At 32.7% G+C, this 14,978-nt stretch overlaps 1 protein-coding gene across 1 annotated transcript; it reads right to left on the reverse strand.

Moving 5' to 3' along the window:
- Nucleotides 1-12,186: 12,186 nt before the first annotated feature.
- On the reverse strand, nucleotides 12,187-14,614 carry PAAG_08583 (DNA damage response protein RcaA; the record flags this gene model as incomplete). The annotated part of the gene is made up of 5 exons (XM_015846555.1): nucleotides 12,187-12,909; nucleotides 12,962-13,913; nucleotides 13,978-14,129; nucleotides 14,241-14,320; nucleotides 14,575-14,614. 5 exons carry the CDS (start codon nucleotides 14,612-14,614, stop codon nucleotides 12,187-12,189), a joined length of 1,947 nt encoding a protein of 648 aa, XP_015701219.1.
- Between the last annotated feature and the right edge of the window lie 364 nt (nucleotides 14,615-14,978).

Consider the following 14,978-nt stretch of genomic DNA (forward strand, 5'->3'; position numbering starts at 1 on the left):
TAGGTGAATTGAACTGGTATTTGAGAATGAAGATTGATCAGAATGCTGAATCTTTATCACTGTCCCAGTCACTTTTCATAAAGAACCTGCTTGAGAAATTCTCAATGAATGACTGCCAACCAACATCCTCTTCTATGGAGAAGAATGTTGATTTCATGAGTGATAATGAAGAACTGATTGCTTATACAGTGGAATTTACATTACATTCCTATCAATCAGAGGTTGACTCTCTGCAATATCTCACTGTCAATATATATTCTGATATAAGCTTCACTGCTGACTTTCTAGAGAGATTCAGCTCTCATCTTACCTCAAAGAATTGAGTGGCATTCAAATGAATTCTTAGATATCTACAAGGCACACCTGATATAGGTGTGTTCTACTGAAAAGATACAAATATATAATCTGTGATGTTTGTTAATACTGATTGAGCAGACTATAATCTGAATTTTAACTCTATCACTAAATATATTATTTATATAGCAAGGGGTCCTGTTGCTTAGCAAAGCAGCAAGCAGATGAGTGTTTTGAAATCATTTACTGAGGCTGAATATATTGCATCCTCAAAGACTATCTATGAGCTTGTTTGCCTTTGGGAATTGCAAAAGGATGCTGGCTTCATGCTGTCCTAGCTCAATAATCTTGATGATAATGACAGACTAATCAAATTATCAGTCAATAAGCTGATGTATACAATTCAAGCAGATAATAAATCAGTGATTGAACTGATCAAAACTGAGGCTATTCTACACTGATATAAGCATATAAAGATTCATTCCATACTATTCAGAATATTTATCTGCAAGAATGAGATCTTGATTGATTACATCTTATTCACTGAGAATGCAGCAGACAGACTGACCAAGCTGCTTGAGTGTAAAGGGTTAAGCTCTAAGAACTAGAGGCTAGTCCTCCTATATAACAAGGACGAATTGCTGGAGAAAGGGAAGAAAAGAATAAGATGAGAACTTAAGCTTAAGCAAGCTCATATAGCATGATCATGTGTGCACATGCAAATGATGACTAAGCTGAGTCAGCTAGTCAGAGTAAATTTAGAGGTTCAATCTCTTATATTACCTCTCTTCTCCCTCTTTGTTGCAGGCCTTTACAACTATTTAAAGCTCTCTTTACATCTAATTTTGCCTGCTGAGAGGCCTCCCAAGTGTTTAAGATCTTCACTTCTTGTAGGAGACTTGCATTATTCTACATAGGCTTAGCTCAACCTACTTATTTAATGAGGTATTGCTTTTTCCTTCAGTAGGTTCATTTGCTCTGAATTTTCTCAATCTCAAACTCAGGTCCTTCTAGAGTCTCTATAGCAGGTGACTGCCAGTCAGTTTGCCTCTGACTAGGCAGGGAATCTATCATCACAACATGTAGAAGCTTTACATTAAAGACATTGTGAATGTCAGATGAGATGTTCAGTTGATAAGCATGAAATTCTATCTTTTCTAGCACAGTATATTGATTGTATTTTATATTCAGCTTCTTGCATAGATGATTAGTTCTCATGTTCTCTAAGCTCAACCAGACCTTATCTTCAGGTTGAAAGCTTGAAGCTGAGTCTTTTCATCTATTTGTGTATTTCTCTTGAGATTGCTGAGCATCTGTCATTTTTACTTGAGTCCACTCCAACACTTCACAGGCCTTTCTCATATAATCATTCACATACTCAATGGAATTATATAATGTTTCAACAGGGGGTGCATCAGCTATATCAATGAAGGAGACATGAAAAAGATGTGTTACAAAGAATAAGCTCACACTCATTGAGGCAGCATCTCTATTATTGATGGTCAGCTCTGCTAAATAGAGTCTTTCACACCAGTCATTCTGTTGAAAGCTAATGTACTTGCATAGATAGATTTCCAGAGTCTGATTCATTCACTCTGTAGCTCTGTCAGTCTCTGAATGATAGACTGTAGAGAGTCATCTCTTAATGTCTAATTTCTCACACATTCAAGTTCAAAACATGCTTGTGAAAGCTGACCCTCAACTTGACACTATCACCTTAGAGATGTCATGTTAAGAAATGATATTGTGAAGGAACACTCTAGTCACTGTCTTCACATCAGTTTTCTTAACTACTTTTAATATAACCTCCTTGGTCAGTCTGTCTATTATAATCATGATGTTTATGTATTCTTTAGAGCTTGATAAGTTCACAATAAAGTTCATGAAAAGCTCCTGTCACATGCATTCAAGAATGGAGAGAGGCATAAGCAGTTCCTGATGTTGATCTCTTCATGTGATGTTTGATCTGCAAAAATAACAGTTTCTGGTCATTCTTCTCACATCAGTAGCATAGCCTGATCAGTAGAACTCATATCTTAGAACTTCTGCTGTTTGCTCTCACCCAGGATGATCAGTAAAAGATGAGTTATGAGTCTCATGCACTAATCTGATTCAAAGAGGTTTGAAGTCTGGCACTCACTTACAATCTTGAAAAAGAAGCTCTCTCTTCTCATTTAAAGAGCACTCAGAGATGAAAATCTTAATGCTGAGTTCAGAAGAAAATCTGAATCTTCTCTCATGAAGAATTTGCTTCAGATGTTACAGGATTTTGTCATTTTTGTGAGCCTCATTTCACTGAGCTTGAAGAGACATCTCAGGTTCCACACTGGCAGCAGTCACTATTAGTTCTATTTCAGGTGTCAGTACATTAAACTTAAGTAGTTGAGCTTATCTCTACTTGATTCTCTCATCATCAGCACTCTGTGACATGTTCTGCTCTCTTCATGATAGAGCATCTAGTCTAGTGTTCAACTTTTCTAACCAGTAATCAATTCTGAAGTTGAATCAATAGAGAATATTCATTCAACATAGCTGTCTTTCATTTAGTTTGCATATAGTCATGAAGTATTCTAGATTCTTATGATCTGTGAGGATCTTGAATTTCTTTACACTTCATAGCTCAGTGTTTCATTTCTTTAAACACTCAATTATCACTAATAACTTCTTATCATGAATCTCATAGTTGCATTTCACAGGTGAATGCTTGTGAGAGAAGAAGACACATGAGTGTAGAATGATCTGCTCATCATATTATAGCAGCACTCCTCCTGAGATGTAATCTGAGAAGTCTATTTTCAATATAGTCTCACAGTCAGAATCAAATTGAAGCAGAATTGAAGTGAAGATAAATATTGATTTTAGACACTTAAAAGCTTTCTCAGCCTTGCTCATCCACAAAAAAGAAACAGTCTTGCATGTTAGAATTATCAGTGAGATTGTGATCTTTAAGAAATCTCTGATAAATTGTCTATAGAAATTGGCAAAGTCTAAAAATTCTCATACATCTTTAAGAGTAGTAGGTGTCACTCATTTCAAAATAGCTTTAATCTTCTTCAGATTCATTTGTATACTCTTGCTCACTTCAATGATGAATTCAAGATATTTTATGCTATTCATCTTGAACTCACTCTTTCTGATGTCTGCCTGCAGGCCTGCTTTCTGTAGACATATAAGTATTTTTTATACATGCTCATGATGCTCTTGTAAGCTTCTTGAAGAAAATATCAAGATGTCATCTAAATAGACTGAGCAGAAGTTGTCCAGATATTCACATAATGCTCAGTTGATATATTTTTGAAATGTGCTCAGAGCATTGACTAAATCAAAGGGTGTAATCAGCCACTCAAATAGTCTGTATCTGATTCTAAAGACTGTCATCTACTCATCATCTTCCATGATTTGAATCTTGTGAAAAGCTGCAATAATGTCCAGCTTAGTGAATCATTTAGTCTGTCTAATTCACTGTAGAGTCTCACTGATTAATGATAGAGAATATCAATTCTTTCAGATGATTTTGTTAAGAGCTCAATAGTTCACACAGAATTTTAGCCCATCTCCAGACTTCTTTATGAATAGTACATGGGTGGCTGCAGAGGAGTTGCTTACTCTAATAAAACTCTTATCTAGATAATCTGTAAGAGTCTTTCACAAAGCCAGTAGTTCCTCTCAAGATATATTATATAATGAGCCTCAAGGAGGTTATTCTGTGCTATCATCAGTCTTTTTAATCAGTTCAATCCCATGATCTCTACCTGAGTCACAAAGTAGAGGTAGAGTGTCAGTGACTTTCTTATCAAATATGTCCAAAAATTTATGATAATGTTCAGGCAGCTGTTTTCTATAGTCAATCTTTAGTTTCACTTCTAAAGTCTTTTGAATGTCAGTCAAACTGACAGTGAAGATCTCAATGTTTTACTTCTTTCAAGTGCTTGCAAGTCTAGAGAAGCTTATAGCAGAGATGGAAATCACATCAGCTTTTGTATTTGAACTAGACTCTATTTCTATGCCACTCTCTTTATATCTCACAATTCTTCAATAAGAGATCACAGTTGTGTTTTGCTGGGCCAGCTAAGGGTTATCTAGATACATATCATGACCATGTAACTCAGTCATCATGTAGAGAAAGGCTCATTCAGTTATATGATCATCTATATCAATTTGAATGCCAGTCACTATGCTCATAGAGAGTCCCATAGAGTCTTCAAAGCCAGTCATTTTAACAGAGGGAATTTCAATGCACAGGAGCTTATACTTGTTAATGTAGAATTGAGAAATAAGACTATAGACATTACATCTACTGTCTATCATTACTTTAGTTGAAAAGGCATTATCTACTACAGTATTGACAGTGAAGAATTTGAATATCATCTTAGATTTAAATCTTCTCCATTGCTTTCTCATAAGCTCTTTATTTCACTCCTTCCAGTGTCTTTTGATTGAAGCTACTCTTTTCCTGAATCCTTACTCATATTCACATTGTCATTGTTCAGTACCAGCTCAGAGATAATCTTAGCTATTATGAGGGTGGCAGGGTGTCTGAGAGATTTGAATGAGCAGCTCTTAATCATATGATCTTCAGCTCTACATCTCAGGCACAGGCTTTGCTCTCTTCATTGATTAACCTCTGTCTGATTTATCAATTTAGTATGATGGGCACTTGGGGTCACAGCACCAAAAGAGAGATTCATCAGATCATCAGCAGAAGCTTGAGACTGGTTTTGTCAGTCAAGAACAGCATGACAAAGTAGAGAGTGTGAATTAGATATCATATGATCTGAAGAAGATCTGCTCTTGTGATGTTTAGACCACTGCTTTATAGTCTTAAGCTCAGAGAATTGATGATCAACTAATCTAAGCTTCTTGCAGTAATTCTCATAGAGAGATGGTTCTCTTACACTCATCATGCCTTCCCTCAGCTCCATGCTTAGAGTGGATTTCAAATACCTCTTTTTAATGTGATCATCTCATCTGTGACCACCAGCTTCCAGCAGTAGCTGATTAAATTTAGGCAGAAAGTCAAAGAGAGCTCTTCTACTCTGTTGTATATTGTTGAGCTTTTGCATAGTCTTTTTCTGTTGTGCAAAATCACTAAAGAGCATGTGTATCTGCTCCAGTAAGCTCACTATCATGAAGTTGATCTTGTTCTTATTATTCTCAACTCAGGGATAAACTTGAGCTGCTGCCATTTCTTCTAGTCTTGAGTACACATATCAAGCATATTTCTCATTATTATCTAAAGCTTTTCCATCAATCTTAAGTTTTGATTGAAGCTTTAGCTTCCACTGAGGGTAGTGCTTCAGATTAGAACCATCATACTTCTTGCAGTCCAGTAGCTTGATCTTTGATCTTCTGACTGCAATGAGTGGTTGCAGGTTTGATTGAGAGAGAGTTGATGTCAGAGTGTTTAAAGCTTGTCATAGATTAGCTATTTCAGCTTGCTGAGTTGCTATTAAATCTCTGTTCTCACACTGAATCTGTTTCTGCTGTTGAAGAAAAGCTATTTATTGTTGTTTGAAGCTGCTGAGGGCGTCCCTGTTCATTGTTTTATGTTGATTCATTTGTGTATTTGTTGTACAAGTCTGCTGCTTTATCTCATTCAGCTAGACATTTTCAATGTTGCTCATTCATTTGTTAGCACAATTGCTAACCCAGTTTATTCATATATCAGTGCTATCATTGAACTTTGTCATGCAGAATTTAAGGCTTTCAATAGTCTATCATATGTCAGTACATTTGCTGAGCTTTGTGATACAGAATTAAGACTCCCAGTGGCCTATCAATGAAAGGAGTGAAGCAATTTATAATGTAAAGGGTTAAGCTCTAAGAACTAGAGGCTAGTCTTCCTATATAACAAGGACAAATTGCTTGAGAAAGGGAAGAAAAGAATGAGATGAGAACTCAAGCTTAAGCAAGTTCACATAGTATAATCATGTGTGCATATGCAAATCATGACTAGGCTGAGTCAGCCAGCCAGAGCAAATCTAGGGGTTCAACCCCTTATATTGAGATGACTAGATACACTGTATGATAACAGATATTAGAAGATGCAGTAAGCAGATAAAAATGATTATATGAAGAAAATGACTGATTTTTTAATAATATAGATTTTTCAGTCAAATTATATACTGATATCTAGCTACAGGCTATTTTTTGTATATAATCTTGAGTACAGTTACATCAGTGAGTGGAGGTATCAGATCTATCTGCCTTCTTATATAATCTGTACTGTAAATAACTTCTATGTAGCTCATGATCACTACATAATCAATCAAGCAATCTATCCTTCACATTTTTCATTTTTTAATTTCAGTTACTTGTAATTTTTAATCTTTATAATTTTTTGAGCACTATTTTAAATAGTTTCATAAAACTGCTTTATACTTAGTATTTTTCAATAATTTTTTAATCTTTCTAAATATATTATGATTGAAGTTTTTTTTTTTAATATAGTTTTTATATTTTTATTACTCTTTAACTTAATAATATACTCTCAAGTTACTATAATCTTAATAAGTAAAAAAATAAAGTCTATTTTATTTTATTTTTATTAAATAGCTTAAAAACTTATTTTATTTCTGTTATTATAGCTCTATTTATAATAAATAAGTTATATTATTAAATTTAATTTATAAAAGCTTATTTTTATAAATAAACTTCTCTTTAGTATAAATAATTTGTTCAACATCTATATTTGTATAATAATTATTATATAGAAACATATTTAATATTTTTATAAAATTTATAAGTATATTAAATATAGTAGATTAAACAGTATCAAATAAAATAAATGATTAATATAATAAATATCTTAAGTACTAACATCAAATTAAGTAAATAAATTTCTATAACTTTAAATTCTACTTAAATATTTATAAATATTAATTCTGTATTTTAAGCTACATAAAAAATTCTTTAAAAATTACATTTAATAATATATAAATACTTATATTTTTAACAGAGTATTGAATTTAATTTTTTATATAGATTTTGCAATGATGATAAATACTCTAATATCTAATGATTATAAATGATAAGTTAAATATGATAAAAATATTACAAGTAGTATATGATTTTTATCTATATAGTAGATAAATTTCTTATTGATATAAGTAAAATAATTATCTAATATAAGTAAGTATTTACTGAAGCTACTTTTCTCTATATATGAATTCAGTATTTTTTTTAATTATTAAAAATTATAGTTATAATTACTTTAGTTATTAAAGAATATATTAAAATATATTTATTAATTTTTATTTTAAATTACTTTAATATATTTATTTTTTAAATATTAAACTAGAATAATATATATAGTAGTAAGTTCAAACTGAATTAAAAATTTTTTTTTATTATCATTATAAATATTTAAGAGTTCAAGATTATATTTTATAATAAAATAAGTTAAATAGAAATAAAATTATTTCATTAGTAGTTCATAAATCTAATAAAAAAAGATAATAAATATTTAATCAATTTGCTTGAAATAGTCTTTTAAGTTATTATAATTATTTGTAATTCTTTATTTTTAATTAATTATATAAAAATAGATACTTTTTAATAGATTTTTTAATAAATTTAATTATTAAATTTTATATTATTAGTAATATTAAAACTCTCTATATTTGTTTTTTGCTCTTATACTGCTTATCTTATACTGCTTATCACACTGCTTATTAAAGTACTTTAAAATCAGTATTTTTTAAAGAATTAATATCTTCTCAAAATTTAGCATTTGAAATCAGCACAAATCAGTATTTTTTAAAAATTAGTTTTTTAATATTAGTACTTTCTGAAAATAAAATCAGTACTTCATGAAGATTCAGATCACTTTATTGATAATTTTTTATTTCATGAAAAATTAAAAATAAATTTTATTACTACTCATTTATATAGATAAATACTCTGAATTTTCAAGTTTTTTTAAAAGATACAGTAATTAGCTACTATTTAATTCTATATATATATTTCATTTATCACTATTCTCTTCTCTTCATAGCACTTACAGCACTTATATATTAACTTTTTTATAATTCTAGTTATATTATAAAGCTTCTCATACTTTCTTTTAATACTTAGTTCATTCACTTTAGTATTCTCACAGTTTCTAATCACTATAAGAGAAATTGTCTGTTAAGTTTATAATAATAACTCTGAAATGTAATCTACAAATTGACATTTTACATACAATATTTAATGAAGAAATGCATGTAAAAAAAACTTTCTATAAACAATCATCAAGTCTGACTTTAGAAAGAAATACTAAAACATTTCTTATCTCAGATGATGAAGAAATTCAGATAGTTCAACAAGAATAAAAATATCAAAAGATATATAAAAAAATTTTTAAACTACAATAACAAGTCAACTGTAATGTTAAAACTCTCATTACTAGCTTCTTGCTTTCACACTGCTTATTACACTGCTTATTAAAGTATTTATATTTACACTACTTATCAAAGCACTTTAGAATCAGCATTTTCTAAAGAATCAGCATCATCTCAAAACTTAGTATTTTGAGATTAACACAGATCAACACTTCTCAAAAACTAGTTCTTAAGCATCAGCACTTTCTAAAGAATAGAATCAGCACTTCATGAAGATTCAAATCACTTTATTATTAATTTCTCATTTTATATAAGGTTAGAGATAAAATATATTACTATTTATTTATATATATAAATACTCTGAAATTTCAAAGTTTCTTCAAAAGATTCAATGATTAGCTATTACTCAACTTTATATATATATTTCATTTATTGCTATTCTTTTCACTTCATAGCATTCACAGTATCTATATATATACTCTATTATAATTTTAGTTATAGAGCTTCTCATACTTTCTTTTGATATTTAGTTCATTCATCTTAGTGTTCTTATAGTATAAAAGCAATACTACAATCTGCTAGATGATTTATATACTGAATAAGTTTTTTCTTATAAATTAATTAACTTTTTATTATACTTTGATATTACTTTAGATGTGCAAATATAATTATCTTTATACTGCTATGTTAATATAGTCAATTTAATTTTATATTTTATAGTAATTTGCTTATAATTTGAAAATTCTTGTGATTTTAAATCTTTAATTGTTAGTTGAATTACAGTTTTATTGATTATTAAATATTTATAAAAATACTTAAAATAAATAAATTAAATATTAAAAGAAATTATAAAAAGCTTTATAATTAAAATTATAAAAGAATATATATATAGATACTGCAAGTTCTATAGATAAAAGAGAATAGTAATGCATAAAATATATATATAAAATTAAATAGTAGCTAATTACTAAATCTCTTTAAGAAACTTTAAAAATTTAAAGTATTTATATATATAAGTAGCAATAAATTTTATTTTTAATCTTTTTTAAAATAAAAAACTAATAATAAAATGATCTGATTTTTCATGAAGTGCTAATTCTATTTATCAGAAAATGCTAATTTTAAAGAACTAATTTTTGAAAAGTGCTGATCTATATTGATTCTGAATTATTGAATCTTGAAATGATATTAATTCTCTAGAAGATGCTGATTCTAAACTACTTTAATAAGTAGTATTGAGATAATATAATCAATAAGTAAGTCAGCTACATAAGTAAGTCAGTTACTTTCTTCCTTACTGTATAACAAGAATGCTTTCTAAATTTCCACTATAAAGAAAAACTAGCAAATTATATTATAAATTATTTTCTATATACTTAGAGCATGTACAGATAGTATGCTCAATAATTTCATATATACTATACTATGATGTTGCATATTTTTATAATTGTGATTTAGCAGTCTCAATTATTCTCTGCTCTCATTCATTAATTCTTCATATGTGATTCATGTCTTCTTCAACTCTTAAAGTACTCATTTAAGCTACATATATACAGTCTCTTTTTTACTTCTTCTTTTATTTAGTATTAGCAGCTCTTAACTCTCTATTTTCAGCTAATAGAATAGCAGCACTATGTATTATCATTTGACACTTCTTGATCAGCTGACTTAGAGTATGATTGATTGAACTGAGTAGGCTCTGCAATTAGTGCTTGATATATTCTTTAATTTTCTCAGTCTGCTGCTCCAATTGATATATATTATATGATGTGGATATAGCCCAGAAGAGCTAGAAGCTGTAAGAAATTTCTGAGGAAGTGAGAATATGTATCATGATATTAAGCTATGAGAGAATCTACTCAGAATTGTATAGAATCAGCTCAGCAGCTCTAAACCTGCTTTTAATATTACTCTCAGTCAAAGTCTGCATCTGAGCTGCAGAATAGAGACTTAAAAACTCCTTCTTATTAATATGATTGATCTCAAGTCATATTTGATTTTTCACCTACTGTCTATATGCAGTTTTCAGAGATGAAAAGTAGCTAACATTCAATGACTGAAGAAGATAAGAGAAATATGACAGTATGTAGAGGACAATAATTTGATTCTCAGTGCATAATTAATCAAATTCAGCTGAGATATGGCTTTAATAACAGTCTAGAATCAACAGTCAATATCTGCTCTTTATATGAGATAGAATCTTCTTATTAAACATCTTTTTCAGTCAGTATAAGCTCAGCCGATTAGTGATTCAGCCATTCTCACTGACTTCAATCACTTAGTCATATGATAGCTCTTCTATCTTATATCAGTAGAATTAATATATCTTTTCTTTGAGAATAATCATTATATGCAAGACTTTGCCAGTTGCATTGACTTCAGCAATAACAGTCACTTATTTCTGATCTTCAGACTGTACAAGCTTAAGATTCTCAGCTCTTTTAGATTTAGTTATCATTTTAACAGTTTCAATTACACTTATCTAAAACTCAGTCTCATTAAAGTTGTAGATATCATCTTTCAGAATTTTATACTTTATAATAGTATTTTGTATAAGTCTAAATCACTCACAGATAATCTCAAAATTCTCATATAAAATCTGTTGATAATTGTACTTGTGTGAGAACTTGAATTTCAGCTCATTATAATACTTGACAAAGTTTTATACTTAGCATTCACTCACTGTGAATGAGGAGTTAAATCCTTGACTATAAGAAGAAAATTAGTCATTTCTCATACAGCTGCAATCTGAGAAAACTGATCTCATTCATTCATGATCAGAATTCATTGAATAAAAGATTCTTCCTTTGTAAGACTAAGTTTTCAGTTCTTTGACAAAGTGTTAATGCATGCTGTATGACTATGTATCTAATTATCTAGAGTGAAATGTGAAACATTATACAGCTTTGCTGCAGCTTGTATATTTGAAATTTGATCATTTTTAAATGCTTGAATGACTAAAAGAAGCCTTCCTTCCTAAGTAGAGGCTTTATTTCTTTGTGTGATTGATATTTTTGATGATGAAGATGTTGTTCTGAGATGAGATGAAAAGTGATTGACTTGTTTTTGTGGCTGACTCACTTATTGATTATATTATGTTAAGTGCTTTAGTAAGCAGTGTGATAAGCAGTGTGAGAGTAAGAAGCTAATATAAAGAGTATTGATATCATAGTGTTGAGTTTTGAAGTTGAAGAAATCAGATAAAATTTATAAAATTATTGAGTAATGAAAATCATTAAGTGATCAGTTACATTATATTAAAATTATTGCAGTTATAACACATCATTTCTCTATCACCACAGCTATATATAAAATAATACATTTGAAATAAAAAATATATAATATTCATATTCAGATATTTTATTGAGATGTTATTGTTGTCAGAATGCTGATATTCATTCAATTTGTTACATGATTAGTGGTAAATTGAGTTGTATTGAGTGTAGTGAGCGCTACCAATCAAGTATGAGAAGTAAGCGAAGTGAGTAAAGTATGCTTGTTAAAACATAATCAATTCAAATATATGTTTAGTAGAACTGAGTATTTAGTCTTGAGTAATGATGTAATGTTAACGTTCCTTTCTTCGCCGAAAGCGAAATCTCAACCCATCTTCACTGTCAGATTTTTCCGTATCCCGAGGTCGTTTACCAATCCGTGAGGGTGGAGTTGGTGATTTCGATTCAGTATCAAAGTTTTGCTCCACAGTGGGCGTCTCTTGGCTTTGTGAGTAACGACCGGTGGGAAGGGATTTGTTTAGAGTCCAATAAGTCTCACCGAGGCTGAAATCTTTTCGTTTAGCCTCCTTCAGAGGAACGATAACCGATTGAACTCTATGCAGACCAACAGTACCATGGCTTTTCCGCCGGAACTTTTTGAAGTTCTTTCGACCATTCCATCGTTCGTCATTTTGAGCGCTGCCACTTGGCGCGTTTCGGCCCCACGAGATGACTGGAACGTCCATCTCCTCAACAATTGCAAGGTTCCGCAGTCGCTCAACATCAACATTTTCAGTCATTGCACGGAAGGACGCTACATCTTTTTCCTGTTGATGCATGATAGCTTCATCAACAGCTTGACGACGTTGTCTGGCTGCTTCCATTACGTTGAGTTTCTGCTTCTTTGCTCTTTGTGGTTGTTCAGCCGGGGGGGTTTGTTTGCCTCGTTTTCCAGCCCTGGAAATGTGTAGCTTCATCACGGCAGCGCCGGGTAGAAGTTCCACCATCGCATCCTCTTCACAGTGCGAAGGCAGGTCTGTCTGGGGTTGTGCCGATGCAGAGTCAGGAATCATAGCCTATGCAATGTCAGTTGATGGAAACTTTTGTAGAAGAGTTGTAGTAGCATACTTGAGGCGTTTCTTCCCGTCCGTTACCTTGTTCTAAAGAATAGGCCGGAATGGAGTCTATGTCAAATCCGTCATCAAACGACTTAAACCTGTTGATAAATAGCCGTGCACGAGATCGTCTCGTTGTTTGGGTTACAGCCTGCGTGTCCTCAACGGGGAACCGAAGTGGTTGATTGGATCCGCTGACAGGCAGTTCTTCCCCTTGGTGAGGTCGGAAAAGCAAGCTTGCTTCATTGGCAAGAATCGCATCCAGGAATTGACTAGGATCTATCAGTCTCTGGCCCGTTTTACAAGCGATCTGGTGTTCAATTCGAATATCCCAACTGTCAAGTTCGCTAGCCTTTCGAAATTGAACAAGACCAACACCCCCTCCACCGTCGATTTGCGCAAGCCTTCTATTCCCAGCAGTTTGTTTCATGAAGGCAACTACATCATCTGGGGTAGTTCGTCCACGATCGATCTCGAAAAGCAAAGCCTTTCCATGGCCGTTTGTAATCGGGCCCTGTAAATCCTCGAATCTGGTCCTCTCACAAAATATGAACGTGCAACCATCAAAAACATTTATTCGGTTAGGGTTCGGTTGATAGGATGTGTCTGGGCTTTGGGTAGGCTCCTTGCCACGAGGAGGCAAGTATTGAGCGGGATCCGGCCAGGCAGCATCGAAATCTTCCTCCAGTGGACACAGAGACTCTTCACGCTCGAGATCGCCCGGGGTTGTGGCATAGACAATGGCCTGGATGTAGGATTTGTAGACGATATATTTTCCATTGATCAATGCGTGGAGACCTTTTGTGGTATTGCGTTTACTTTGCACAACATGAGTTGTCCTATCAACAATGTAGGGGATGATTGTTTTAACGTCGAGGTCCTCGAGGCTGGAGAGAGCGTGTTTGAGTGGATCCTTAGCTTTGGATGGAAATGAAAAGCTCAAAACGATGGGGTGCCATTTGATTCTAAGAACTCATTCAGCATTTGCCGTAATAAGCAGTAAGCAAGTAAGGGATCAAAACAACGTACTTTAGAGGGTGGGGATACTTTCCAATTCGTATAAGATGTTCATCACCTTTAAGCTCCTTGCTCGAACCGTTGATAGACTCTCCATCAACTACGGTGCCGCAAGTGGTTTTCTGGTCAGTAACCAATAGGCGGGATCTGGCCTCAACATGCATCTGATGGATTGTCAGCAAGGCACATGAAAAATGGTATGTAATAAGCCGATATATATAAATAAACAATATGCTGTGCTGTAGCAAAGGGGTTCAGATAAGAAAATGACGTACTCCATCTCCTGGCTTCACATGGCCGACCTCAATAACCAAATGATGTCGTGATATGGTTACATTATCGATAGCATGGCGGACTGTTTATGAACACCACAAGCGAGTTAAAGGCCATCTCCATTCATGATATTATTGATACCGTAGGGTTATATCAACGATTCAGGATGTCTAGAGTCATTCCATACCGCCATTCCTCTTCACTCGACCAAAGAGATATTTTTTCCCGGGTTTTAACCACACTCTTTTGCCTGCATACCAACACGATGAGCAAGACCCTCTTACGATCTTCAGAGGACAGAGTAGAGCAGGGCAATAACCATGACAAAAGACAGACCTTGGAGAAAATCTCCACCATCGGACGACAATATCCACATCTTCGATGCCTTGCAGTGTTTATGTTTCGTTGTCTGGAGGCTCCTGAGAGTTAGACATCTAATATATCTATCGAGCGCACATGTGGCATATAACCGGGCCCTAGTGGTTGATTTCATAATCAACCTCTGTTCGGACACTCGCATACACAAAAACAACCTCATACTGTCGGAACCATATTTTTGAAATATCTCCACAACCACTGCTCTATTTTACTCATACTGTGGCTCAATCTACTCATCAGCTCTCTAGGTACCACCCAGTATCAAGAAGATATGGTGAGTGATCAAAATACTCCACAGGTGGGTATCCAGCCACTCAAATCAAAGCAGACATCCAAGCTTTTAAAGAATATCATATAAACCT

The sequence above is a fragment of the Paracoccidioides lutzii genome (assembly GCF_000150705.2).
Source record: "Paracoccidioides lutzii Pb01 unplaced genomic scaffold supercont2.39, whole genome shotgun sequence".
Lineage (NCBI taxonomy): Eukaryota > Fungi > Ascomycota > Eurotiomycetes > Onygenales > Ajellomycetaceae > Paracoccidioides > Paracoccidioides lutzii.